This window comes from Dipodomys merriami, unplaced genomic scaffold, assembly GCF_024711535.1.
Source record: "Dipodomys merriami isolate MVZ:Mamm:240054 unplaced genomic scaffold, mDipMer1.0.p SCAF_27, whole genome shotgun sequence".
Classification (NCBI taxonomy): Eukaryota; Metazoa; Chordata; class Mammalia; order Rodentia; family Heteromyidae; genus Dipodomys; species Dipodomys merriami.
Genome location: NW_027204159.1, coordinates 2611479 through 2638734, shown reverse-complemented (window position 1 = coordinate 2638734; position 27256 = coordinate 2611479). Strand labels below are relative to the sequence as shown.

Sequence of the window (27256 nt, the reverse complement as noted above, 5' to 3'; positions counted from 1 at the left end):
ACATGTGTACATTGAATAATATGAATACATCACAATATTCTTTAACACCTAACTGTAATGACTCTCTATGCAAAACCTAAATCTACATATAGTTTTGCCCAAATAACCTTGTATGACCTAAATGAGTTAGAGCAATATGTTCTAATGTCACTTTCAGAAGATTACACATTACTTTCTAAACAGTCACAAACTAAATTGTGTTAGGCTATAGCAATAATGAACTGCCAACAGCAAGAAAAAATTCACTTATGTGTATTATTTAAATTTAGTTTAGATCAGTATTTCTCAAGCCTTTTTTATATTAACATCTCCCTGAGGACTCTCTTTAGACATTTATTTTCTAATAATCCTCTCATACCATGATAATACCACATATAAACTGTCTACTACTAGGTACTAAATCTGTGCTTTGTATATTAATGATATTTTTTTCAAATCCCCTAAGAACCAATTTTACCCTCCTGTGGAGGGTTATGTTCCCCATTGTTAATACATACCTTATTTAGATTAATAATTTGTTATTCAAATAGGAATTATAATTAAAATAAAGCTAACCCCTAGAATACCACAGAAGATTGATAAAGAATGTGAGACAAATCCACAGCCACACTTTTAGAAGTTTCACTTTAAGGACCGACAATAGCAATTTCACTCTCAGGATCTGCTAAGTAAAACTATCAAATTGTTCCGTTTTTAAAGGCCACTATAATTCCTTTATTGTCACTGTTTTTTGTTGTTGTTGTTGTTGTTGTTGTTGTTGTTTTGTCAGTCCTGAGGCTTGAACTCTGGGTTTGGGCACTATCCTTGTGCTCTTCAGCTCAAGGCAAGCGCTCTACCGCTTGAGCCACAGTGCCACTTCTAGTTTTCTAGTGGTTTACTGGAGATAAGAGTTTCACGGACTTTCCTGCCCGGGCTGGCTTTGAATCGTGATCCTCAGATCTCAACCTCCTCAGTGGCTTGAGCCACTGGCGCCTGGCTTGGTCACTGGTTTTATGGAGAGATCAGTAAGGTAATCAGTAGCTAATATACAAATATATACATATATATATATATATATATATATATTGTTCCAACCCAAAATAAATATTTATGAAGCTGTGAAGTTCAAAATGGATAATAAACATAAAAATCAAATCTGATATTCAGAAGTATCCTTAATTTACTAATCTAGGCAAACAGTCACACTGATATTTTATTAAAACTGACTGTAAAGAAGTAACAGTAAAATAAAACTGACTGTAAAGAAATAACAGTAAAATAAAACATTTAAAAACAAACTGCTTTAAAACAACATCAAGAGGTAAACATTTTACTAATAGCTTTAAAATTCTCTTTATGCATACCTGTCTTTGAAATCTTTTAATATTAAAGTTCAAAACCTGTTTTTCTTTTACTGTCACACCTACCTACATTTTCTGGCTTTCTTCATCTAGCATAAGCAAGACTAAATAATCCATCATTGCATTTTGAGGTTGGAACAGTAAGAAAGGAGAAAAACCAAAGGAAATGCATCTTGTCCCCTGACCTGTCCAGCCCCAGCATTAGTGAACAATCTACAAGAGGGATTTTAATCAGTTAATAATATTTATGTTACTCTTTCACTCTAACTGCATGTTTTCCCTCATAACTAGAATATGTCTAAAAAGCTACATCTACTGGATGGTAAAAGACATGATAAATTATACAGGTCCCTAAACTTTCACACAGTGAGGCCAAAGGAAAATCAGAGGAAAGGCTGACGAAGGTTCAACAGCTATGCATACATGATCATATAAAATAATATTTATCAAAATGAACATGAAGAGATGGCAATAAGAGGGTTTTATTTTTTCCTTTGTTGCTGTTTTTGCTTTCTATGCCTTTTATCTGTAAGTTTATCTGTTTTTGAGAGGGACAGAGGCGGGGCAGAGAGGGCAGGACAAAGATTGAACAAGTGCAGCAGTGACGCTCATTACACATTATGTTGAAAATGAACTACGTAACTTATGGGTAGGGATAGGATAGAAAAACTGGAAGAGAGCAAGGGAAAAGAGTGGCAATGTAAAAGGTCTTTCTTTGTTGTTATTGTTGTTTTTAATGTACTATGTGATTTTTTGTTTCCTTTGTATGTTCATCCCCTTATGGTATATCCCTTGTTGCCACTGATTTTGGTACCCTGTATCTTGCATATACATTTATTTAATTTGTGGAGGAGAAGAGGAAAAACAAAACACTGAAACAAGGACACAGGATGACCCATTGCAACAATGAGACCCACAAGACACTATATTAGAAATGAACTTCACAACTTTTTGGTGGGGGGTGGGAGTGAGGGAGGTGGAGGAGGGAAGGGATAGTGGGAAAACAACAAGGGAGGGGGTAACAATGCTCGACAAGAAATGTACTCATTGCTTTACTCATGTAACTGTAACCCCTCTGTACAGCATCTTTACAATAAAGTTAAATTTTAAAAGAAAGACCAAACACCATAAAAGACTAAAGAGTGTTATAAGTAAAGAAAAAAGAAGGAAGTGTACTCATTACCTTACTTATATAACTTTAACCCCTCTGTACATCATCTTTACAATAATAATAAAAACTATATATTAAAAAAAAACAGAATTGGGCTGGAAAGGTAGTTCAGTAGTACAGTGATTGCCTTGCATGCATGAGGCCCTGGGTTCGATTCCTCAGCACCACATAAGCAGAAAAGGCTGGAAGTGGCTCTATGGCTCAAGTGGAAGAGCACCAGCCTTGAGCCGAAGAGCTGAGAGACAGCACCCAGGCCCAAGGTTCAGGCCCCACGACAACAAAAAAACAACAACCAGAATTGAGGATTAATTTTTAAAAACCACCAGGAAGCCAGGCGCAGGTGGTTCAAGCCTGTAATCCTAGCTACTCAGGAGGCTGAGATCTGAGGATATCAGTTCAAAGCCAGCCCGGGCAGCAAAGTCTGTGAGACTCTTATCTCCAATAAATCACTAGAAAACCGGAAGTGGTGCTGTGGTTCAAGCGGTAGAGCACTCGCTTTGAGCTGAAGAGCTCAGGGACAGCGCCCAAGCCCAGAGTTCAAGCCCCACGATCGACAAAAAAACAAAACAAAAACAAAACCACAAGGTAGCTATATGAAATATTAGCTAAGAACAAATGCCATCTAAAAGTTATAAAAGGTAAGTGATTTGTTTTTAGTCATTAATTAGCTATGTATTTATCAATGCCATAGATTATGAAAAATACTAATTCTTATAATAATACCTAATTATTGTAACAGTAAAACTGTTATAATAGTAAATTCGGTGATGTATCAAATTACCATCACTGAATATGACTGATATTTGAAGAAAATGTTTCTTCAGAAAATTCACATCAAATCAAATAATAAACTAAATGAAATACTGCCTCCAAATATATGCTGAATAAGGACAAGTATGGTGAAAATCAAGAAAACTAAGCCAGGCACGTAAGTTTTCAATAAAATTGCAAACTTACCTGGGTTCACTTGTACTCAGCTCTATAATATTTTTTGCTGGCAGGGAATCTTGTGACTTTTGCTGTGAATCCTACAAGAATGAAGTATAATATTTTATTTTAATTAGAAAACAAACATAAAAATTAGCTCTGCAATGCTACTTTGCAAAAATCTTGAAAGTATAAAATATGAAATTAATAAAAACCCACTTCCCAAATCAAGTACATCAAAATTCAAAGCAAACAAGCCACTGAAAGTGTGTGTGAGTACATGTGGGCCTGTGTTTGTGTGTGCACAAATGTGCTTAAGTGTAACTCAAGCAAAACATGCATTACCATCATGGGTGTTCCATTTTGGAACCACATAAATCACAGTTCTCAGACCATTTTGCTAGAAGTTTTACTATGTTACGTGTGCCTTATATTTAATATCTTTAGGAAATCTAAGTCCATTTCTTGTTTTTTTCTACTTGAACATTTATAATCATTACTTGATTACAAGCATCATTCTAAAAGTATTGAAACTATATTTCTCATTTCAGATATGTAAGTTTAAGTTACATAAAAAATAAATCCTAGCATTCATAAAATACTCTAAAGATAACTAGGTCTTAATTTACAAAAGAAAAACTTTGAATTGCAGGGTGGAATTGTAAAGAGGTTGCACTCAGCCATTTTTTGAACTGCTGTTCCTTTCAAAATACTTTGCTAAGATCAATAGAAAGCCCACAGACTGGGAAAAGATCTTCACTAGCCATAAAACAGACAAGGCTCTCATATCTAAAATATACTTAGAACTCAAAAAATTAAATCCCCAGCAACAAATCCTCAAAGAAACAATCCTCCAATTAATAAGTGGGCTCAAGACTTAAAGAGAGACTTCTCTGAAGAGGAATTAAGAATGGTCAATAGATATATGAAGAAAAGCTCAACCTCAACACTGACATACCACCTCACCCCAGTTAGAATGGCTAGAATCAAGAAATCTCCTAACAACAGATACCGGAGAGGATGTGGCCAAAAGGGAACCCTACTGCGTTGTTGGTGGGAGTGTAAACTTGTTCAACCACTTTGGAAAGCAGTATGAAGATTCCTCAAAAGACTCCACATAGAGCTCCCCTATGACCCAGCAATCCCACTTTTAGGAATTTACTCAAATGATCACAAACAAGGCTAAAGCTGCCAGCAAAACCATGTTTATCAAAGAATTATTTACAATAGATAAGATATGGAACCAACCCAAATGCCCCTCAGATGAATGGATCAAGAAAATGTGGCATATATACATACATATATATGTATACATATATATATGTATACATATATATGTATACATATATATGTATGTGTATATATATATATATATATATATATATATATATATATATATATATATATATATATATATATATAAAATGGAATTCTATGCCTCCATCAGAAAGAATGACACTGCCCCATTTGTTAGAAAATAGACTTGGAAAATATTATATTAAGTGAAGCAAGCCAGACTCAAAGAAACATAGGTCACAAGGTTTCCCTTATCTGCTATAACTAATATATGTCTAGGAAAAGCAGAAGAGGTCAAAAGCTATGTACATATGACCAAATACCCTGATACTGAGCAAAAAGAACCCCAAGATACAGACACAAGAGGTTTTATCTTTGTTGCTGTTCTTTTTAATATACTTATAATGTACTATATGATTTTCTTTGTTTTATTATATGTTCTTCCCCCATGGTACAACCCCTGTTGTCACTGTATTTGATTCGGATATCCTGCATCTTGTATATACATTTTTCTAATCTGGGAAGGGGAAGGGAAATAACAAAATGCTGAAATAAGGATACAGGATGACCCATTGTAACAATGAGATGTACAAGACACGATGTTGAAAACGAATTTTACAACTTTGCGGGGAGGGGAGGGAGGAGATGGGGAGGTGGGGAGAAAAGGGATGGTAGGGGAAAAATAAAGAAGGGTGTAACAATGCTCAATAGGACTCGCTACCTTGCTCATGTAACTGTAACCCCTCTGTACAGTATCTTTACAATAAAAAATATATATTAAAAAATACTTTGCTACTTGAGCTCTTCTGAGCCGAACAGCAAGTGTACAGGTAAGGTAGATATGACCATTCCATTTTACAGATAAATGAATTAGAATCCATAGGTCCTAAGTGACTTTTTAAAGACCCATACAATGAGGAGCAGAGATGAGACAGATAACTAGATTCCTAATTCTTTTCACATTGCTTTATTTGTATGGCATTCATTTCAGCTCCTCCTGTAACACTCCATGGATTTACCCTGAAACCAGGTGACCTGAATTCAGATTTAACATAAACAGACCAAGAATGTAAACAAAATGAAAATATCAAAACATGTCTAATTAAAGCCAAGCAGAATATTCTTAATTTCAATGCTCAGTTGCCTTGCAAGTGTTCTAATGCCTATTTTACCTGTCTTAATGTACATTCACTGTGTTATTTTTCAAACTAAAACTCAGAACAAAATTCACATAAGAAATCAAATGTAGACATACTTCTAGAAAAGATGAATAGGAAGACAAGTTACATAAAGGAATAAAAAATTCTTTCAAGGAGGCCAAGCACAAGGTAGCTCTTGTCTGTAATCCCCAGTATTCAGGAGGCTGAGATCTAAGGATCACAGTTTAAAGCCAGTTAGGCAAGAAAGTCTGTGATACTCTATCTCCAATTAACCACTAAAAAACTGAGGTGGAGCAGTAGAAGCTAGCCTTTAGCAAAGTCTCAAGGACCCTACTCGGGCCTTGAGGTCAAGCCCTAGAACCTGCAATAACAACATAACAAACCTCTCAAGTTATGCACAAAATAATCATTTTATTTTTCATATCTCTTTTAATGAAATGTCACATCATGTTTTCCAGTTCAATAACAGAACATACATTTTATGGCAATTATAAAAGGGCCCAACTTACCATTTCTAGGACTGTATCAGAAGAGTAAGACTTATACATGTTTTTGTCCTTCAAAAGAAGAAGAAATGCAGAGTCTCCAATTATCTTCTCCAAAGCAATTAAAGATTGAAAAAGCCTGCAAGTTAAAAAAGTTATTAACTTGAGAATTCAAAAATCTACAGACAATATTCCCAAATTGTTTTTTTTTAAATAACAGTCAAACTACTAACACCTTCATCTTATAGTCACAAAGTGAAATTTATAATGAATCTGTAAGGAACTCACCCAATTCATCTCCACAACTAAATATTTCTGAGAATGGTTTAAAAAAAAAAAAAGAGATAATCCAAACTACCTAGGAGGCTGATATCTGAGGATCACGGTTTAAAGCCAGCTTAGGCAGTAAAGTTTATGAGACTCTTCCCTCCAATTAACCAGCAACAAAAACCAGAGTATAACTGTGGCTCAAGTGGTAGAGCATTAGCCTTAGACAGACAGACAGACAGACAGACAGACAGACAGACAGACAGACAGACACACACACACACACACACACACACACACACACACACACACACACACACAAAGCTAAAGAACAGTGCCCACATATTGAGTTCAGGCCTTAGAAATTTATACATATATATATATATTTTTTTTTAAAGTGTGTATACATACAGATAGATAAGGATTCTTTTCTTTAAAAAAACTTTTGGGATATACTTAAAAATCAAAATTTTATTCAAAATGCTTATACTTTCTACAAATATCCCACCAAATAATAATATCCACGATAATCAGTCAAATCACTGGAATTCATTCCATCACAAAGCAATTTTTGCTCCTTTGTTTCAGAAATATTGTCCAAAAAGGTTAATATAACAGCAGGAGAAAACAGAACATACACTCTGAGAAATTTAAGTCAGTCCATAAGCCATTCTCTAAAACTTAAAGGTGGTATTTTATTGAATTTGGTTTCATTTTCCTCTTCAAGAGAACTAGAAAGAAGAGGTTTTCACAGATTTGGGTAATGAAGTTGTCTTCATCCTTGCTGCTTTTCTTTGTCATCGAAATTACTAGTTATACTCAAATTTCCAACTGTGGTTTTAATGAATGAGCCAGAAGGATGGTTAAGAATCTACTGATTCACAATCAGCTACTGATAAAAACTACACATTGAAAAGAAATTCCTTATTTATTTTCAAATCAAATCAAATTTCTTTTTATTAATTTGTATAGTATTTTATTTACTGGCCTCTAAATCATGCCCAAATTCTCAAGGCTAATGGAATTTTCCATGTTAAAATACTGGACCAACTTTTATAAACTTCTATCAGAACTGTTTTACACTATGCTGCCTTTACCTGATGAACCAACACATGAAATATTATATTTAGATTGTGAAATCAGTTTATGGCAATAAGTATGAAATAATATCGTACCCTTGCTTACTGGCCAATGTAATAGTTATCAGTCAATTTAACATCTTAGCTCAGGTTGAATAACCTTTAGAACTCTGAGAAATTGTTGATGGGAAATATGTAGTGAATAGTCTATGATACAATGATTGCATACTATTATGTTTCTTTAAGACTGTACAGCCCAAACATCTGTAATTCATAACATAGAAATCTATAGATAAACCTCATTATTTTCTTTAATTCACCTATGAATCTATTATTTTAAAGAGAATCATCACATGATTTTTCTCGACCACAGGGAGCAACTTGAGTTCTATGCCTTAGAGATATTTTTTGCTGTCATTGAAACAAAACAAAAGCACCTGTGAAACAATTAGAAATGACTTTTTCTCACAAAGCACTATGCTTTAAAGACATAAGGGTTCACAATCAATAAACTACATTTACATAACAAACTGTAACTTCAATACCAAAATGTTATTGAGTTCACACCATCATCCAGCCAAAAGTTTTAGTATATCCAGGTATTTTCCCATAACGATAAATGTGTTCATGAGACTAAAAGACTGAAAGCACACAGTTTCATTACCAAATTCAGCCAGTTTGTTTCTACTATCTACATGGTGACCCTTAGTAGGCAGCATCAATGTGAATAATATGTTTGCCAGTAGCTAAAACTTCCCGTGAATCACAGTGCATTGAGCACTCTCAATTAAATGAGGTGAAAGCCACAGATCAGTGTCTACATCCTAACAACACACATACAGCCTTGATGAGATGAGCACTAACAACTGAAGCACCACATTCAATCAAGATCTTTCTCAGGATGTATAATGCTGTTTTGCTTAAAACAAAACCATGACTGGGAGTGCTGGCTCATATTCAGCAGGTGGAGATTGGCAGCATTAAAATTCAGGGACAGTATGGGCAGTTGAGAGGACTTCCCTTCCCCCTTTCATAGCAAAAAACAAACTATCAATGGTGGCTCACATCTGTAATCCTAGCTATGTGAGAAATAGTAGGCAAGAAGATTACACTTTGATGCTGGTCTGGGCAAAAACATAAAACCCTACTCAAAAAATAAGACAAATAAGGGCTGAAAACACTAAGAGTGACTGCCTAACTAGTGCAAGGCCCTGAGTTTAAACCCCGGTATCAAAAAAATCTATCATACAAATACACTAAAATACAATAAAACAATGAAACATGAAGTGCTGGCAGCTCACATCTGTAATACTAGTTACTCAGGAGGATGAGATTTGAAGATCATAGTTCAAAGCTACCCCAGGCAGATAATTCTCAAGACCCTTAGCTCAATTAACTAGCAAAAAAGCCACAACTATAGGCATAGATTAAATGATAGGGCCCTAACTGAGAGTAAAGGATTCAAGTAAGAGTACAAGGCCAAGTTCAAGCCACAGTACCAACACTAGCACAAAAGTAACACTACCACCATCACCATCAAAAGCATTAACAAAAACATGGTAAATAAATTTGACAATTATTGGGTATAACAAAATTTTAAGTGTTTAAACATTTTATTCACATGTGTTTAAACATTTCATTCACATGGATTTCTCAGAGCCTGAAGTATTTTAACCTTCACTTGTCCCATGAATACAGAGCACACAGAGTTCAGGGAGAGTCACTGAGCAATCACAGTCCTGGTTTGCTGTCATTTTTTGTTTGTTTGTTTAACAAATGGTATCGTATCTGTCTTTCATTAGTTTGATTTTTATGTTAGGACCTTATGCTCACCTTCTGTTCAGCTTTTTTCACTAATGACAACTTAGAAATAGCTGGCAGAAGTCTAAAACCTTTCCATAACAGACCACATTACCATTTCTTCTTCCCTTTCATATAAGCCCCATGAGGTACCTTTAAGGTATATGTCCATTATAAACAGTCTAATTCATTTTCTCATGCCATGATTAGAGTAAGCCTCCAGACATGTCACAAGGTATTTTTGCTCTACAGCCTGTAATTCCATACACATTCAAGGCTACTGTGAAGAGTGTGACCCTCAGAATAGCCCTATGATTGCAGAGGAAAAAGTTGGAAGGCCTGGGTACCTGGATACTGTGAACTCTCATAACTGACCTGGTTACCTGAAGATTTCTTTCAAAGGACATAAATTACAGAAGTGGACTTATTCTGTTTGGGATTGCTATTACCAACAGGGAGAAATGCAACCTCTTAACTCAAACACTAGTCTCTCCTCAATAACCGCAAAAATTTTTGCCGGTGCTATTCAGAACAAGGATGGTCCTGATCTCGGCCTCTCACACAGGTAGGATGACAGGCACACACCACGATACTCATCTGTTGGTTGAGAATGAAGACTGTTTTGCCTGGACTGACTGACCTTGAACTTTGATCTTCTCAATCTTAGCCCCCTGAGTTGCCAGGATTACAGATGTAAGTCATGGTGCCTACCTTCACTCACAAGAACATTTCTGTCAACATCTGAATGAACAGTAGTTGAAGCACCAGACAATACCCAACGTTAACTACCTCCTTGTTTATAATTCTACAACTTGTGTTTTGAAATTTCCTCCTTAAAATGTCTGTGTTAATGACTTGATAATTGTTTACAGCTTTTCAACTGAAGTGTGAAATACTCACAAAGCAAATTTACAAATGTCAAATACAATTTGAAAATTACTATATTTTTTCCCCCTCTAACATGCAGTTCTGCAATAGGGCTGGCTTTGTAAACTGAAAGCAGTACAAAATATATTGAGAAATTAATGGCAGACTTTCTGGAAAAGCCATGAAGCACAAATTGTCCTGTAACAAAAGCTCAAGGTCTATACCCAAATCTCTTTAATATGATAGTCAGAAAGAGCAAGTAAACAGTATAAAAGAATGTTTTCTCTATATCTCTCAAATTCTCTAGCATCACCTTATTTCTGAACTCTCATAAAACCGACAAGGCAAGGAGCCAGTGAAAACAGAAAACAAGAGACTATAGCTCACTTAAAAAAAAGTTTTTTCCTATTGGGAGATTGAAATCAGAAGGATTTTACTTCAAGGTCAACTGGACAAAAAACATTCATGAGTTCCTGTCTAAACCAATAGCTGGTTGTGGTGGCATGCACCTGTTATGCCAGCTACACAGAACACCTTGACAGTCCCAGTGCAAGCTGACCTGAGCACATACACAGACTCTACTCAGAAAATAACTAAAGCAAAAGAGGTTGGGGTTGAGGTTCATGTGGCAGAACACCTATTCAGCAAGCACAAAACCCAGAACCACCCAAAAAGAAAAATGCTTTTTTGGGGAGGAATACCAACATTACATCAATCATGTCTGTTTTACTTTAAGCCCAACCTCAACAGACAGAATACAATAAGGAAAGTATATTTTCCACAGAAAACTGAGAAAATATTCAAGATTATTACATTAAATATGTTTTTGAAATATTGCAGGCTAGAGTGGAACCTCAAAAACATCTTTTTTTCCACATCATTTCTAGAACACCAGTCAAAATATTATAAGTAAAAATGTAATAGTTAGCAGTGTCCCTTGTGAGTCATTTTTTTAATGTTGATTTTTATGTGCACTGTAGAGACTTTTTTTTTGGGGGGGGGGGTCAGTCGTGGAGCTTGAACTCTGGGCTTGGGCACTATCCCTAAACTCAAGGTGAACACTCAACTGCTTCAGCCACAGCACCACTTATGGTCTTCTAGTGGTTTATTGGAGATAAGAGTCTCACGGAGTTTCCTGCCTGGGCTGGCTTTGAACCGTGATCCTCAGATCTCAGCCTCCTGAGTAGCTAGGATTAACGGCATGAGCCACTGGCTCCCGGCTCTAGAATCTTTTTTTCTACATATAGGAGTAACTTTTTTTTTAAAGGAGAAAATTACAATATACTTTTAATGATTTTCCAAGTATCCTCAACGCATACAACTAGTTTTGGTTTGGTTCATTTTTTTGTTTTTTGTTTTTGTTTTTTTAGCCTTGGAACTCAAATCCAGGGCCTCATTCATGGCAGGCAAACACTCCACCACTGAGCACAGTCCAGGCAAAACATTGACAGAAAGAGAATCTGGAAGAAATAATGGTGGCAATTACAGGAAATAATGCAGGAATCCACTCTGCACTGAAGCTAATGAACAGCCAGCCTCACTCTGGCAAGATAGTGATCTCTCTTTTACACAAGACTGATTTTCCATTATTAGGAAGCATTGTTTACTAAGTCCTCACTCTTTCTCAAGCAAAGCATGTGTTCACTGTGTCTAATTTTTAATATAAAAATAACTAGCCAGGTACCTGTGGCTCACACCTCAGGAGGCTGAGGTCTGAGGATCACAGTTTGAAGCCAGCCCAGGTAAGAAAGTCCATGAGACTTATCTCCAATAAACTACTCAGAAAAAGCTAGAAGAGGTGCTGTGGCTCAAGGGGTAGAGCAGTAGCCTAGAGCACAAAGAGGCTAAGGGAAGGGCCCAGGTCCTGAATTCAAGCTCACCAGACCAGCCAAAAAAAATACAATAAAATAACTGAGCTTTCACTCCTTCAATTGTCCGATGGGTCTTCAGTGAGAAAGATGGCTTTGATATTAATAATCAAGACACTCTCTTCATTCCCAGCTGTTTATATCATTTGTACCTGACTTGCTTTCTAGATCCTTCTGTTTCCTAGCTATGCTCTTCTCCCCTAACTTTTTCCTGTGAAGGGCCCTTGAATAATTTACATATCCAAGAACATCTAAATAACAGACTGCTGTCCATTAAAGTGGGCTAAATCTTCCTGAATTCTAGCTATGATTTGATGTCAAATCCTTGATAAAGAAGACGACCCAATTTTCAAGCTATCCTTAAGGGAAAATAAAATCAGGTATATAATATTCTGCTACTCTATTTGAAAAAGATACAGTATGAGAAAAAGTTGAGGCAAATAGAATGCAACAATAAATTTTGTGAAAAAGTAAAACTTTGAAAGTTGTTGGTTTTGCTGAATTAGAAGGAATATCATTGATAATATATACTGACATACATTAACAGCTTCATTTCAAGATAGATGAAATCTTATGTATCAAAACATTTAGCATAATCTTACATATAAAAATAAAGTCTTTTTCTACAGTTACATTACCTGGTACCATAATCCACAACTACCCAATCTTTTGCAGTCCCGGTGATTGCATCATGATGTTGAAACAGTCCCAGATTCCTTCTGGCTTCTGTTAGTGACATGTAGTATGTGGATGATAGGAACTTATTTATCTTGTATTTCTGAGCTTGTTTCAGGGCAATATAGTAAAGGATTTCAGCAGTCCTAACGGCATAAGAAAGTACATAAATTTATTTCAAAAACATACATTGTTCCCATATAGCCTAAAATATATGACACTGATTTCCTTTTTTAAAAAAAAAAATCAATACAATTTATACAAGAATTACTAATAATGAAATTTTCTAAAAAGTCATCAAGGTATTTCCATCTAATGTATTGAAGTTCTCATGATATTGGACACCCATTGGCAACATAGAATTTATTTATATACAGCACAATAAACTTTGAACATAGCAATAAGAATTGGAAAAGAGTCTCTGTCTTCCCTGTTCTCTAAGCAGCAAGAATGTACACCAGGAACATCGCCTGAAGGCCACTTCCTCTCAGACCTGGACATTAAGAGGGAGACAGTAAAGCCATGAGAGCTGGAGGCTAAGCCGGGGAGAGGCAGGCAATGAGAGCCAGAGAGTATCATAGGGACACACACAAGTACAGAAACAGATGAAAAATGATTAACATGATGTCACTTCTCCTTTGTTTAAAAAAGACTCTTCATCTAAGAATAGCTCTGAACATCTACGAATAGGGCTTAGGATTTATAGGGTTTTTGTTGTTGTTGTTGTTTGTTTTACCAGAAGAGATGGTTCAAGGAACGTTTAGTAAGCAGTTAAAAAAAAAAAAAAAAAAAAAAAAAAAACACATGTAATAAGAAAGTAGAAGGGGATTATTGGAAAAAAGGAAGAGTGGCAGTAGGAAGAAATGGGAAGAGAGAGGAGGAGGATAAGAGGTGAATATTATCAAAGAACATTATATGCACATGAAAATATCATGCACTTATTATTCTCAATGTACACTAATAAATAGCTGAACACTCACTAAAAATGAAAGAGGGGAAAAAAACCAGCATATGGCTGGAATCCAATGGATGAGAACGTTCAACCTGTCAAACACATGGAGAGAAAAAAAATGGAGAAAAACCAAGGCAGCTTTAAGATAATTCAAGATTCAGGAAAATGAGATATTGATAGTATTTTATTTTGTTTTGGTTTTAAAATAATGAATTTCTCTAAGTTGTGGAAGTAAATAAAAGACAATAAATAATCTTCCATATGTATCCATGGTTTTGAAAATAAAAATTCATCCTGTAAGAATCTCAAATTATTTAATCGATCTTAAAATTATTTCATTCTTTATACTTTTTTACTTTTATTCAGATTTTTAAATGAGGATGACGTTACTATTTTCAGACTAGAAACAGTTTCAAATAAATGAATACATTGGAAAATACCAAACTATTGTATAACCTTTCTTTTTGGCTTAAAAATATAAGGATTTTCTAAATAGACCCCCAGCTATAGACAATATGCGTCATATATGTTGGATAAGTTAGGAAACACTGCCACTGGAAAATACCTAACACTTAAAAATCACAAATCCAATGGATGAAGTTATGTCTACATTATTTAGCAGTTATTCCATTTTATCGCAAAAAGTTTAGATTAACATAATAATTGACCATTTTATGCATGAGTCTCTATAATATATGAAAGCAATTCCATAATAAATATGGTAAAATATACTTCGCTTTCATACCACAAATACTTTAAGAAATTCTATATTTTATAAAAAGCCTTTCTATCATGTACTCAGAATCCACTAGTATATAAAAGGGGGTTGGTACAATCTAATTTGTTTTTCAATACCAAGGTTTGGCATATAAATAAAGCATTTTACTTTAAAGTATTATCTACTTTCAAGTCTTAGTAGTCTGTAGGGTAATTCATCTTCACAAAAAGAAAAAAAAACTCTATTTGATTCAGTTTGTTAGAATCATCCTCCTCAATATTATTGCTACTAGCTACACAGCTACTGACACTTAAATTGATTAAAAGTATATAAAATGTAGCACAGTGCCAGTGGCTCACACATCCTAGCTACTCTGCAAACCAGCTGGGTCAGAAAGGTCATAGAGGCTACATCTCCAAAATAACCAGCTAAAAATCATGCTGAAGGAGTGGGTCAAGCATTAGATTGTTAGTTCAGCAGGACAAGACCCTGAGTTCAAATCTCAGTACAACCTAAAAACATTAACAGGAATGAAGAAATCAGTTCTTTCAAGTAGTCACCTTTCAAGTACCCAACAACTGTATGGTCATATTAGACCATACAGAAACATAACTGATCACTGTACAAAGTTCTATTGGACAGGAGGAAGTTCTATTAACCTGTACTCTATTAATGTTCTTAGAGTTCCTACTGACTAGTTTATTTCCTCTGAATAAACTTACTTCTTTAGCCAATCATTCTGCCTGCATCTTCAAATCTCATCTCTTCTAAGCAGAAAAATCATACCTACACAAGTGTGCCTCAAACAGAAAGGAGATGAGTCTTTAAAGTTCTCCCATGCATACAAGGCAGTTTGGGAGAGTGTATGTGAGGGCAACTCCTGGTTGTGAAAGCCCTAACACTTTCTTGAAACCTTTCTAGTATTCCAGCCGTTCAAAAAAAAATAGGTGAATTAATTATAAAGACACAAAACAGAGAATACAAATACAAAAAGAAATCTAATTGATAAATGATTCTTCCTCCTTCCTTCCAGAATTTTAGAATAAAAAATCTCATGTTATAATTTGATTATATTTTGGAGAGCTATTCCTGATTGTATCAGCATTTCATTATTACTTTAAGTCTACCATAGCACTAGATAAAGAATGTATCGTATACATCTCTAGGTAAAGGCTATATGGAAAAAGTCAACAGAGAAATGTCTCTATTTCCAGGTAAATGTACCTTAAGTGGGATTCCATAATTCTGTCCATTCGTTTGTAAAAGGGTCTAGATGTAAAGTAGCCACTCCAGTAATGATCATCTCTGTCGGCATAGGTGAAGAAGTCTCCACTTAGAACAGGGAACATGGATGGATCTTTCGTTCTCTCAGTTGCAGCTGCTTTATCCAGTGCATCAAAATAGTCTGATAACGTTCCAAACTGTATCTAGTAAAAAAAGAATAAAAACTTACAATTTATATTAATTTCTGCCCTATAATGTTTTACTTATCACATGGAAAGGAAAATTTAATAATAAATATTTAAGTTGTGCTTATCACTTCAAATGAGCATAAATTGCAGGGGGGAAAATAGCAGCAACACTTTCTTTTAGTCGAATTTAATATAACTAAGAGAAAACATATATAACCTAAGCAGTTAGAAGGAGTACTACTTAGATCTACAAATATGTGAACAGGAAAATCCCATATATATCTTTAGAACTTAAAATGTTCAAAGACCTGGACACAGATGAATGAAACGTATGTAGAATAGAAACTATATATTAAAAAAAAAAAGTTGCATGCAACCTAAAAGACCTCTAGTTTGAGTTTTTGTAAGAGACTTTAAGAATAACAATTCATTTAAAAAGTACACTTTTTCTGTAATGAGTAAACTAAAACATTAAGTATGACGAGAATAGCAACTACTCAAATTAACAGTTCTTTTAACTAATTATTTAAATAACCAGTATATAACTCTATTATATATTATAATAATTATAATTATTTATAATTATTATATTACTATATACTAGCATAAAATATAAATACTAGACAGAACCTTTACCATTTAGAGATATCCTCTGAAAACATTACAGACATAATTATATGACATCTGAGATCTGCTGCTAAATGATCATAGGAAGAGAGCAGGGGAACAACGGTGGTCTTGGCTTAAAGATTTGGGAGCTGATGGCAAAATTGGTTAATCACCTGTAGAAAACTAAAGCTAGAACCTTATATATCACCCTGAGCCAGAATCAACTCCAAATGGATCAAAGACCTCTGAGTCAAAGCAGTCACCCTGAAAACATTACAGGAAGGAATAGGAGAAACCCTAGAACTCCTTGGCACAGGCCAAAATTTTCTTAATAGAGAACCAGAAACACAACAAATCAAAGGAAGGTTGGACAAATGGGATTGCATGAAGCTGCAGAGCTTCTGCATGGCAAAGGACATAGCTAGCAAGATCAATAGAAAGCCCACAGACTGGGAGAAGATCTTCACTAGCCAACGGACAAGGGTTTCATAGCTAAAATATACTTGGAACTCAAAAAATTAAATCCCCCAACAACAAATCCTCAAAGAAACAACTGCTTGATAAATAAGTGGGCTAAAAAGTTAAAGAGAGACTTCTCTGAAGAGGAAATATGAATGGCCAACAGACACATGAAGAAATGCTCAACCTCCCTAGCCATAAAAGAAATGCAAATCAAAACAATATTGAGATACTATCTCACCTCAGTTAGAATGGCCAGAATCAAGAACTTTAATGACAACAGATGTTGGAGGGGATGTGGCCAGAAGGGAACCCTACTGCATTGTTGGTGGCAGTGTAACCTTGTTCAACCACTTTGGAAAGCAGTATGGAGGTTCCTCAAAAGACTCCAAATAGAGTTCCCCAATGACCCAGCAATCCCACTTTTGGGCATTTACCCAAATGATCACAAACATGACCATACTAAAGCTACCAGCACAACTATGTTTATTGCAGCATTATTTACCATAGCTAAGATATGGAACCAACCCAGATGCCCTTCAGTAGATGAATGGATCAAGAAAATGTGATACACACACACACACACACACACACACACACAATGGAATTCTATGCCTCCATCTCCATCAGAAAGAATGACATCGCCCTATTTGTTAGGAAATGGCAAGACTTGGAAAAAATTATATTAAGTGAAGTAAGCCAGGCCCAAAGAAACATAGGTCCCATGGTTTCCCTTATCTGCAATACCTAGTATATGTCTGGGACAAGCAGAAGAGGTCAAAAGCTATGTACATATGACCAGATAAGATGAAATTAACCGAAATGAACCCCCAAGATAGGGACACAAATGGTGTTTTCTTTCTTGCTATTGTTTCTAATGTATAAGGTACCAACCATGTGATTTTTTTTTGTTGCTTTGTATGTCCCTCCCCTATGCTATAACCCCTGTTTTCACTGTATTTGATGTTGGGGAGGGGAAGGGAAAAACAAAATGTTTAAATAGAGATACAGGCTGACCCATTGTAACAATGAGATGTACAAGACAGTATGTTGAAAAATGAACTTTACAATTTAGGCGGGGGGAGGGGGGAGGGAGGGGTTTGGTGAGGGAAAGAGTAGAGTTTTGGAGGTGGGAGGGAAGGGATGGTAGGGGAACAACAAAGGAAGAGCCAACAATGCTTGCTAAGAAATGTACTCATTCCTTGCTGATGTAAATGTAACCTCTGTACAGTATTTTCACAATAAAGAAAAATTAGAAAAAGAAAGAAATGAAATATAGCAATTAAAAATGAACTAAGGAAAAAAGTAAGAGTTATCAGGGGCTAGGACATGGGATAAGGGAGATTTGCAGTTTGGGAGTTGTAAATGTTATGGAAATTGGTAGTGATTATCATTATAGTGCACCTGATGCCACCAAATTATACAATAAACATGTATAAAATGTATCTTTCATCCCAATAAAAATGAATTTTTTTGCTTAAAAAAGATTTGGGAGCTGAGCCATAGGTTATGAAGAGAACGAGGTTATGTATGGTATCTCAAAACTTTGGGAGATATAAAATTTGCATAAAAATTTTCATATAAAAAGTAAGAAACAAGTAAATGCTTAATTTTAGAGGTCTTCTAATTTAAGAAAAAGTGTATTCTCTAGACACAAAATGTTTGTAAAATTCATGGAATGTTCATTTGAGACTGCCAAACTACAAAAGTCAGAAGGAAAGAATTCTCAGAGAAAAACAATAAATTTCCAATGGTGGCAGAAAAACAAGATTTCCCTGAAAAGCACGACTTAGTAGACACACATTTTGAACTGAAAAAAAAAAAAAGCAAAAGCCTCATTCATTCCCAAGAAGTTGTAAGAAATGTTTAACTTTAGAAGTTTGACTATAGGATGTGATGTTTTTTCTAATTAATTATACTTTATACTTATGACATATTTTAAAACTAGGATTCAGACAAGGAAATGATGGATAGCATGTTCTAGACTCTTTTCATAATGAAGACTCAGAGTCAAACATGGTATTATAAATAAATATTATCTTATTACCTTTACTTTAAACTGAGGATGCGAATTCATATAATTGAAAAGCTGTTCATAATTCCTGAACTGAAGATCCCATTCTGTGTATTCACTATAGCGAAAATCATCTCCCAGTGGGGCCAAAAGAACTTTGGTGCGGAAAAGTTTTGACTTCTTTCGGTACTGATCTAGTAGCATCCGAGCCCTACAAAAAAGGGGAGGGGAGAAATGGGTTATATTAAGGAGATGTCAATGATGTAATGCAGCAATGAATTTGGAAAAATCATTTATCTTTTAAATAAATTCAGAGAAATTGTTTATTAAATTAATTAATTAATTACTATTAAAATAGAGAATTTTTTTCCTAAATAAAAAAGTAAAAAAAAAAAAAAAAAAAACAAGTAAAACTTGTAAGGCCAATTTTTGACTACCAGACATTATCCAATTTAAATAGTCACAAATTATTTTGATGAAAAAAAAAAAGCCGATAGTTTTCCAATGGATTACCCCTAAAGAAACAACAACAAAGTGACTCGGACACCAGTGTCTTCCTGAAACCCAACCAAAACAACTAGATCCCGAAGAGCCCATGTTTTAAGATAAATTAGTCCAAGAAGACAAAAGAATTTTCATCTACACCAACTTGGAAATTTGATTTGCTTTACTATTCCTTTCTCCAATTTAATAAAAAAAATTAATAGCCTGATTAAATAGGAAAAGGTACATGATCAAAAGATCTTAACTTATAACATTTTATACCCACAATAATATTTCATTTTCCAAAGGAAAAACACCAACTTACTTAACATCTGTCACCAATTATCTTATGATCTTCACGATTTTCTCTTTCAATACTGATCAGCAGGTAACACTCTAGAGTTAAATTAGCTACTTTGTTTTCTCTTTCCTTGGGATCTATCCATGACTCAAAAGACCAAACATAACTTGCAGATACAAAGAACAGCTTTGATGCTTCATGTTTGGCATTCTGTAAAAAATCCTTTTGGGAAAGCTAAGTTGGGAACTGTCTGAAGGAGGTCTGGTAACAAAAACTAAGAGGAAACACTTCTGAAAGTGAAATTAAATGAACAGATGAACCTAGAGCAATCCACAGGGTTTAGAGGGCCCACGCTTAAGAAATCAAATTTTTTACCTAACATTCTAATTTTCATTTCAAGGATTATCCAAATTTCAACTCATAAATCATGCAAATAATAACAGAAACAGGTGTTTTATAAAAATTATGAAAAATTAGTTAATGATATTTAAAAACCCCATAGGGTCTTTTAAAAATTTAATCTCTGGGGACTGAGAAGGTGGCTCAGTGGTAGAGTGCTTGCCTTGCATGCCTGAGGCCCTGGGTTTGATTCCTCAGCACCACATAAGCAAAAAGAAAAAAGCCGGAAGTGGTGCTGTGGCTCAAGTGGTAGAGCGTTAGCCTTAAGCTGAAGAGCTGAGGGACAGCGCCCAGGCCCAGAGTTCAGGCCCCATGACCGGACCCAAAAAAAAAAATTTAATCTCTGAAGTTGCCTTGCAAATGTTAAATTTTCACATTCATGTAGTGACAGTGTTTGTCTTTTTCTTTTTTTTTTTTTAATACTCGGAATCAAACCCAGGACAATGATTTTCTAGGCAAGCATTGTGCCACTGACTAAGCTACATCTGAGCCTGGAGTTTTCTTGAGTAGAATATTTCATCTTTTCTCTTAATTTAATAACATTTCACATTTATTCAACACTAACTTTACAATATCACACACATAAATGAGACTGATCACATAAAAATAAACTACCAAAATAAGAGTAAAAAAGTCAGTTTATATCAAAGCTTGTGTGTGTGTGTGTGTGTGTGTGTGTGTGTGTCCCCCGCACATGTGCGGGCACTTGTGCATTTGTGCTTTGGAGAAAAGAAAGTACACGCACTCTACTGCCTGTGCTTTTTAAAATCTGACATCTAGTGAACTCTTACGCTCCTCCTCAGAAATTATCAACACTAGGAAGGCAAAAACCACTGTCCAGTAATACCAGCATATAGTAGATTCTCACTAAGCATAAGCTGAATTAATAAATGATAAATGACTTGCTCACCATCACAATTTGCTCCTCACTTACCCTATCAGGTAAAAAATGTAAACTCTAGCCACCACCATCAACAACAAAGTCCTTCAAATATCAAATTATCTGCTACTCAATGGAAAAAGCCCAATCTACTATGATCCTAAGACCAAAAAAAAAAAAATAAACTTAATGAAGTACTGTATTTCCTTATTTGCAAATTGTTGACAGAGTATATCAAAAAACTATCACCACTGAACTGGATATATCAAAATATGTCATCTGCATACATACATATGTGTATATATATATAAATAATCTGGATGTGAAACAAGCAGTAGGGTTAAGATTCCAAGACTTATAATAACTTAGAAAAACAATTTATACAAGTGTTACACAGGGTCATTCATCCAAATGTACCCAGATGCCTGGAAACCACCATTAGAACCAGTGCAAGTGAACAAGCACCAGGTATATTCCTGGAGGTCAGACAACAAAAGGATTACACAGAATGGCATTTTAATCCAATAATGCACCTTTGGTACTCTGAGCAATACCCATACAGAATAAGGGTTTTGCATACTTATGGGTATATCACAATTCCTCAACTGAAACATCCAGCTAATTACATGGTAGCCCCAACCACCACCATTTGAACTGAAAGGAGTGGTATAAATATCTATGAACACAACTACTTGTTCAAATAGACAGGTCATATACTCTGCCATTCCTTTTTACTACAACTTCGAGTACATAAAATACAAGCTTGTTCTTTATACCTGAGAAGCTTGACACTAGAGAGCAGGTTGCTAAGAGGTTCTCAATTGTTTTCATGGCTGTAGGAGCCATAATATTGAATCACATCAATCTCTAAAGTTACACAATTTTCCAAAACAACTATAAAGCCAGATTGTGTGTGTGTGTGTGTGTGTGTGTGTGTGTGTGTGTGCGCGCGCATGCACGCATGCATGCACGCGCGCACACACACACACGTGAGGTAGTCCTGGGGCTTGAACTCAGGGCCTAGGCGCTATCCTGACCTTATTGCTCAAAGCTAGTGCTCTATGACTTGAGCCACAGTTCTAGTTCTTGTTTTTCTGGTAGTTAATTGGAGATGAGAGCCTCAACATTTGCCTGCCAAAGCTGGCTTCTGTCTGTGACTTTCAGATCTCAGCATCCTAAGTAGTTAGGATTACAGGTATGAGCCACTGGTGCCTGAATGAAGCTAGATTTTGTAAAGGACATCTCATACCTTCCAGAGGGCTGGAATGCTAAAATACCTTGGTGTCTACCACACTGAGAGGTTCACAGTGGGATTTATTGATTACAGGTTTGTTGAACATAAAGTCATAATGTCAAGGTAAAAAGATCCAGCCTTACTTTCTTCCTCACATATATTTTTAAAGCAATATTCTGATAGAGTTGATAGTGCACAGATCTTAATTAATTAAAAAGTTATATTATTTTCCTAGCAGAATGCTATCTTTTTATATAACAACAGAATGTTTTATTTTAATGCATTATGTACCTCTAATTTTTTTTGGGGGTCCGCTTGTGGTGCCTGAACTCTGGGCCTGGGCACTGTCCCTCAGCTCTTCAGCTCAAGGCTAGCGCTCTACCACTTGAGCCACAGCACCACTTCTGGCTTTTTTTCTTTTTGCTTATGTGGTGCTGAGGAATCAAACCCAGGGCCTCATGCATGCAAGGCACGCACTCTACCACTGAGCCACCTTCCCAGCCCTGTACCTCTAATTTTTCAATAAAGAAATTAAACTTAAAAAGCACCAAAATTAGTAATAGTACACAACTTGATTTAATGAAATTCTTTCACTAAGTACAACTTTCTTCTAAAAAAAAGATTCATCCTTTGATTTTTATTTAAATATATATAAGCATAAATATTCCTAATTAAGGTTTTCTGTAAGTCAAAAACATCAGAATGATGCAAAGATACGTATTCACCAGAGCTGGGCGGCATTCGCTATTACTGCAATTGTTATTAAGGGCACAGATAATTGCAGTCTTTATGTGCTCCATTTCAACAAATGGGTTTTTTGCAGTTGAGCTGCTTTTCTTACCAATTTGGACAATGGGGACCAGAAGTTTTATTATCAACAAAAGTGTATGAAATCAATCAAACACAGTAGAAAGCTTTTATAATGAGGGCACAGGAGATGGTAATGATAGTGTATTATAGGTGGCCACTGTATATTGATCTGCCATTGTTCATTTTCTATTAAATTATAACACAAAAGAGGTACAGTGGAGAATGTGGCATTTTTTAAGGTGTTTTGGATCTAGTCTGAATGAATACTCACAACAAGAATAATGCTGCTACTGAAACCCACTTACTCTACCCTTAAGCAACTCACAGTTGAATGGCTGCTTATGAAATAACGTATTTTCATACCTGCTCTGGACATTGTCAGAAGATATTGCTTCTGGGGGGACTCCCCAAGGACAACCGTATCTGCCTCCAGGAAGCCGTTTAAAATCAAACTGGCAGCATATTTTAGGATCAGGTCCACAGGTGTGGGGGATGTCATAGCTGTAGAAGGGCATCATGTGGCAAAAAATGTCTGTTGCAGAACCCAGATCTAAAATAAAAAGCCAACAGACAAACCTATATTTACACGATTTATTTCCCCAAGCTATCCAAAATGCCATTACATTATACATACATACATTGCGAGCTTTACTCAAAATCAACAGCCTCTTTATCAGGACATATGTCCCAGTGTGAAGGAAGATACACATTTCAGATTCTGTTTACCTTTTCTATCTAAATATAGTACAGATAGATATGCCCCACAATGACACAGCATCTGCTGATATGGAAGGACACAAACTGAGCAGAAGGAAAAGTTACAACTGCTTCATATAAAATCATGACCATGTCCACTGATGTCTGCCAGATCCTGCCACAGCTGAACCCACTGCAGGGTGTACTGAGGCTGTTACTTGAATGACAAAGGCTGAGTGAAGAGAGAATTAGGGAGTAAAAGGGAGAACTGAAGGAACAAAGGACTAGGGACTATAAACACTGGACAAATGTCTATTTGCTTTCTTGCTCTGAAGAGGGAAAGTGCAACACAGGGGGCTGGGAAGGTGGCTCAGTGGTAGAGCGCTTGCCTTACATGCATGAGGCCCTGGGTTCAATTCCTCAGCACCACATAAGCAAAAAGAAAAAAAGCCGGAAGTGGCCCTGTGGCTCAAGTAGTAGAGTGCTAGCCTTGAGCTGAGCTGAGGGACAGCGCCCAGGCCCAGAGTTCAGGCCCCACGACCGGACCCAAAAAAAAAAAAAGAAAGTGCAACACAGAAAAGTTCATGGAGTTACTTCTGACAGTCATCAAGAATGAGTCAACATGAATTGTCACCAAGAAATAAGTACAGAAAAAGAAAAAGCAATTGTCAAGTATAATGTAAACAAGAAAGTTATGGAAGCCAGCAATGATGAGTTGACAGAGAACTGCTTTCAGTGAAAATCTCAGTGTTAACATGAAGCCACTGCCTGGTGAGATCAGAAGCCTATGCCGAGCCCTAAGTAGTATGAAAAGTGGTTACCCTTGTGTGTGAGATCCTGACCTTTAAACACCTCCCCATGTCTATGTATGTGTGGATTTCTGACTTTTAACAATGGGTGAGTATTACTTTTATAACAAAAACAAAAAGAATCCAAATCCCAACATTTCCAAATATCCAAACATTTCCTAAATATCCAAACATTTCCTAAATATCCAAACATTTCCTAATATCCAAACATTTTTTTAAAAACTGGACATTGGTGGCTCACTCCTGTAATCCTAGTTACTCAAGAGACTGAGATCAGAGGATGGTGGCTCAAAGCCAACCCAAGCAGGAAAGTCCATGAGATGTTTATCTTCAATTAACTATCAAAAAAAGCTGTAAACGGAGCTGTGGTTCAAAGTGGTACAGCATTAGCCTTGAGCACAAAAGCTCAAGAACAGCACCTAGACATTGAGTTCAAGACCCAGGGACAGCACATAAAAAAATTTTAAGTACATATTCAAATATCTCAGAGAATTCTTAGCATATTACTTTTTACCCCTTAGTTGAAATAATTAACACTTCTTTGGTACATTCTTTTAAACATTTAAAACCTGTGTATTTCTGGGCAGGCAGAAGTTACACTGAAGCATACTGGTAAGCATGACTACAAAGATACAGTTACAGCTGGGTGCCGATGGCTTACGCCTGTAATCCTAGCCACTCAGAAGGCTGAGATCTGAGGATCGCAGTTCAAAGCCAGCCAAAGCAGGAAAGTCCGTGAAATTCTTATCTCCAATTAACCACCAGAAAATCAGAAATGTGCTGTGACTAAAAGTGGGAGAACTAGAAGGCTAGCCTTGAACAAAAGAGCTTAGAGACTGTGCCCAGACCCCAAGTTCAAGCCCCATGACCAACAACAACAACCACAACAAAAGATGCAGCTATACTGACTACAGTGTACACACAAGCTGACTGTATAAGCCCCAGATCCAGTGGTAACTCCCTCCTTCCTTCTTACACCTTTCCTCTCAACCTACTATTTAACAGTTCATTTAGAGATTTAATTACATTTAGTTATGTCTGTATTCTATCAAGTTAAGACTATAATTTCCATATGCATAAAAGAATACTTTCTATATTCCTTCCTAACACAGTATTAAATACATCAAAGTACTAAAATTTCTGGCCAATTAATATTTATAGGCAATTTGAATGTGCACAATTATTTATGTAGGATTTCTTCTGACAGTCTTTTGTTTTTCAAATTAATAAATTCCTTGCATCCTTTGCTTCTGATCACCCCCCTCCAAGGTGCTGTCTCCCCTACTGGTTTAGTTTTCTGCAGTGAAAAGATTTCATAGGCAATTGCTTCCTTAAAAAACTTCCTATAAGACCATTATTATCTAGGTTCCAAATCATTTTTCTGAAACACCTAAGCAGGGTGGATCTCATAGGAAAGCAGGCACCATGTAACATGGCAACTGCTTAATGAAATCTTACTAAAAATTCAATGGAGTTGGGAGCCTGGGATTCAGGAACTTGCATACAAGATTCAAACTGAATTTTCAAAAATGGCTTCACATACCTAAGACTTCATTGCTTCACCAGAGAAAGGGAAAATATAGAAGCTAATTTGAAGGACAGTAGAAATGCTAAATGAGAAATTATAAAGCATGTAACAAGGAATGGCTTGATAAATAAAAATAAATTTTAAAAATAAGGTGTTCTGGATTAAATTGGGATTGGCAAAGGCAAAGTATCTCAGAAGGAATAAACCCTATCCCTTCTCCTCAATAAAGTCATGCTGACGTGCACCACTGGAACACACATGTATCTACAGAATCAAGTGCCAACCAGTGATGCATGTGATATGTGTACGCTTCCCAAAGGAGGAATTCTTACCCAGGAATGCTTACATAATGCAGATGGACAGGAGGAGGATACACCCACTGCATATGAATCAATCAGGTCCTTGTAAGTTCTAATGTGTGTTCAACTTTGTGGCAAAACATACTTTTCAAACAGAAGTGGAAGCATTATTCATATAACACTAACCCCTTATATTTACTTACTTAACTTCAGGCATAAAAAAGATTCTATAGAGATAAACATCAACACCACTGCTCAACAGAATCTGACACAAATACCTTGGAAAATAATTGTAGGCAGTTTTAGGCAATCTGATTTTCAAGACTAACACTCCAAATAAAAACCCCAAGGGTTTGAGTTCACAACCTTTATGACATCAAAGTAAAGTGGAATCTTCAGCATCCATCAAACACAACATACCCCAATTCTGTCTCCAAAAAAACTCCAATGTTTTATGGAATGCAAAGTGTTTTTTAACAGAATAATGAACTCTCTGGATAAGCATGTGTGAAAACCCAGCACGATTGAGAAGGTAAGCCATTGTTGGTGAATGTCCAAAGGGGTCAATGGCCCACCCAGACCGAGGTTTCACACCTGTGGATAAAGAAAACAAATGTTATTTTTAAAATTAATAGGCATAATAAAGACAAGGTGCAATACATTCAGATGCACCAGAGTTCTATGGTCCCCTGGTTCAGAAGATAAAAGATCAGCTCAG

At 35.8% G+C, this 27256-nt stretch overlaps 1 protein-coding gene across 1 annotated transcript in view; it reads right to left on the bottom strand.

The window, feature by feature from the left end:
• Man2a1 (mannosidase alpha class 2A member 1) overlaps positions 1 to 27256 on the bottom strand; it is a 161209-nt gene that overhangs the window by 70172 nt on the left and 63781 nt on the right. Inside the window, exons 6-12 of the mRNA XM_070036027.1 lie at positions 26959 to 27132; positions 23570 to 23756; positions 19133 to 19310; positions 15830 to 16032; positions 12899 to 13081; positions 6404 to 6518; positions 3469 to 3539 (exon numbers count right to left, since the gene is read on the bottom strand). Of these exons, the coding sequence (XP_069892128.1) occupies positions 3469 to 3539; positions 6404 to 6518; positions 12899 to 13081; positions 15830 to 16032; positions 19133 to 19310; positions 23570 to 23756; positions 26959 to 27132 (1111 nt within the window). The remainder of the gene's footprint in view (positions 1 to 3468; positions 3540 to 6403; positions 6519 to 12898; positions 13082 to 15829; positions 16033 to 19132; positions 19311 to 23569; positions 23757 to 26958; positions 27133 to 27256) is intronic.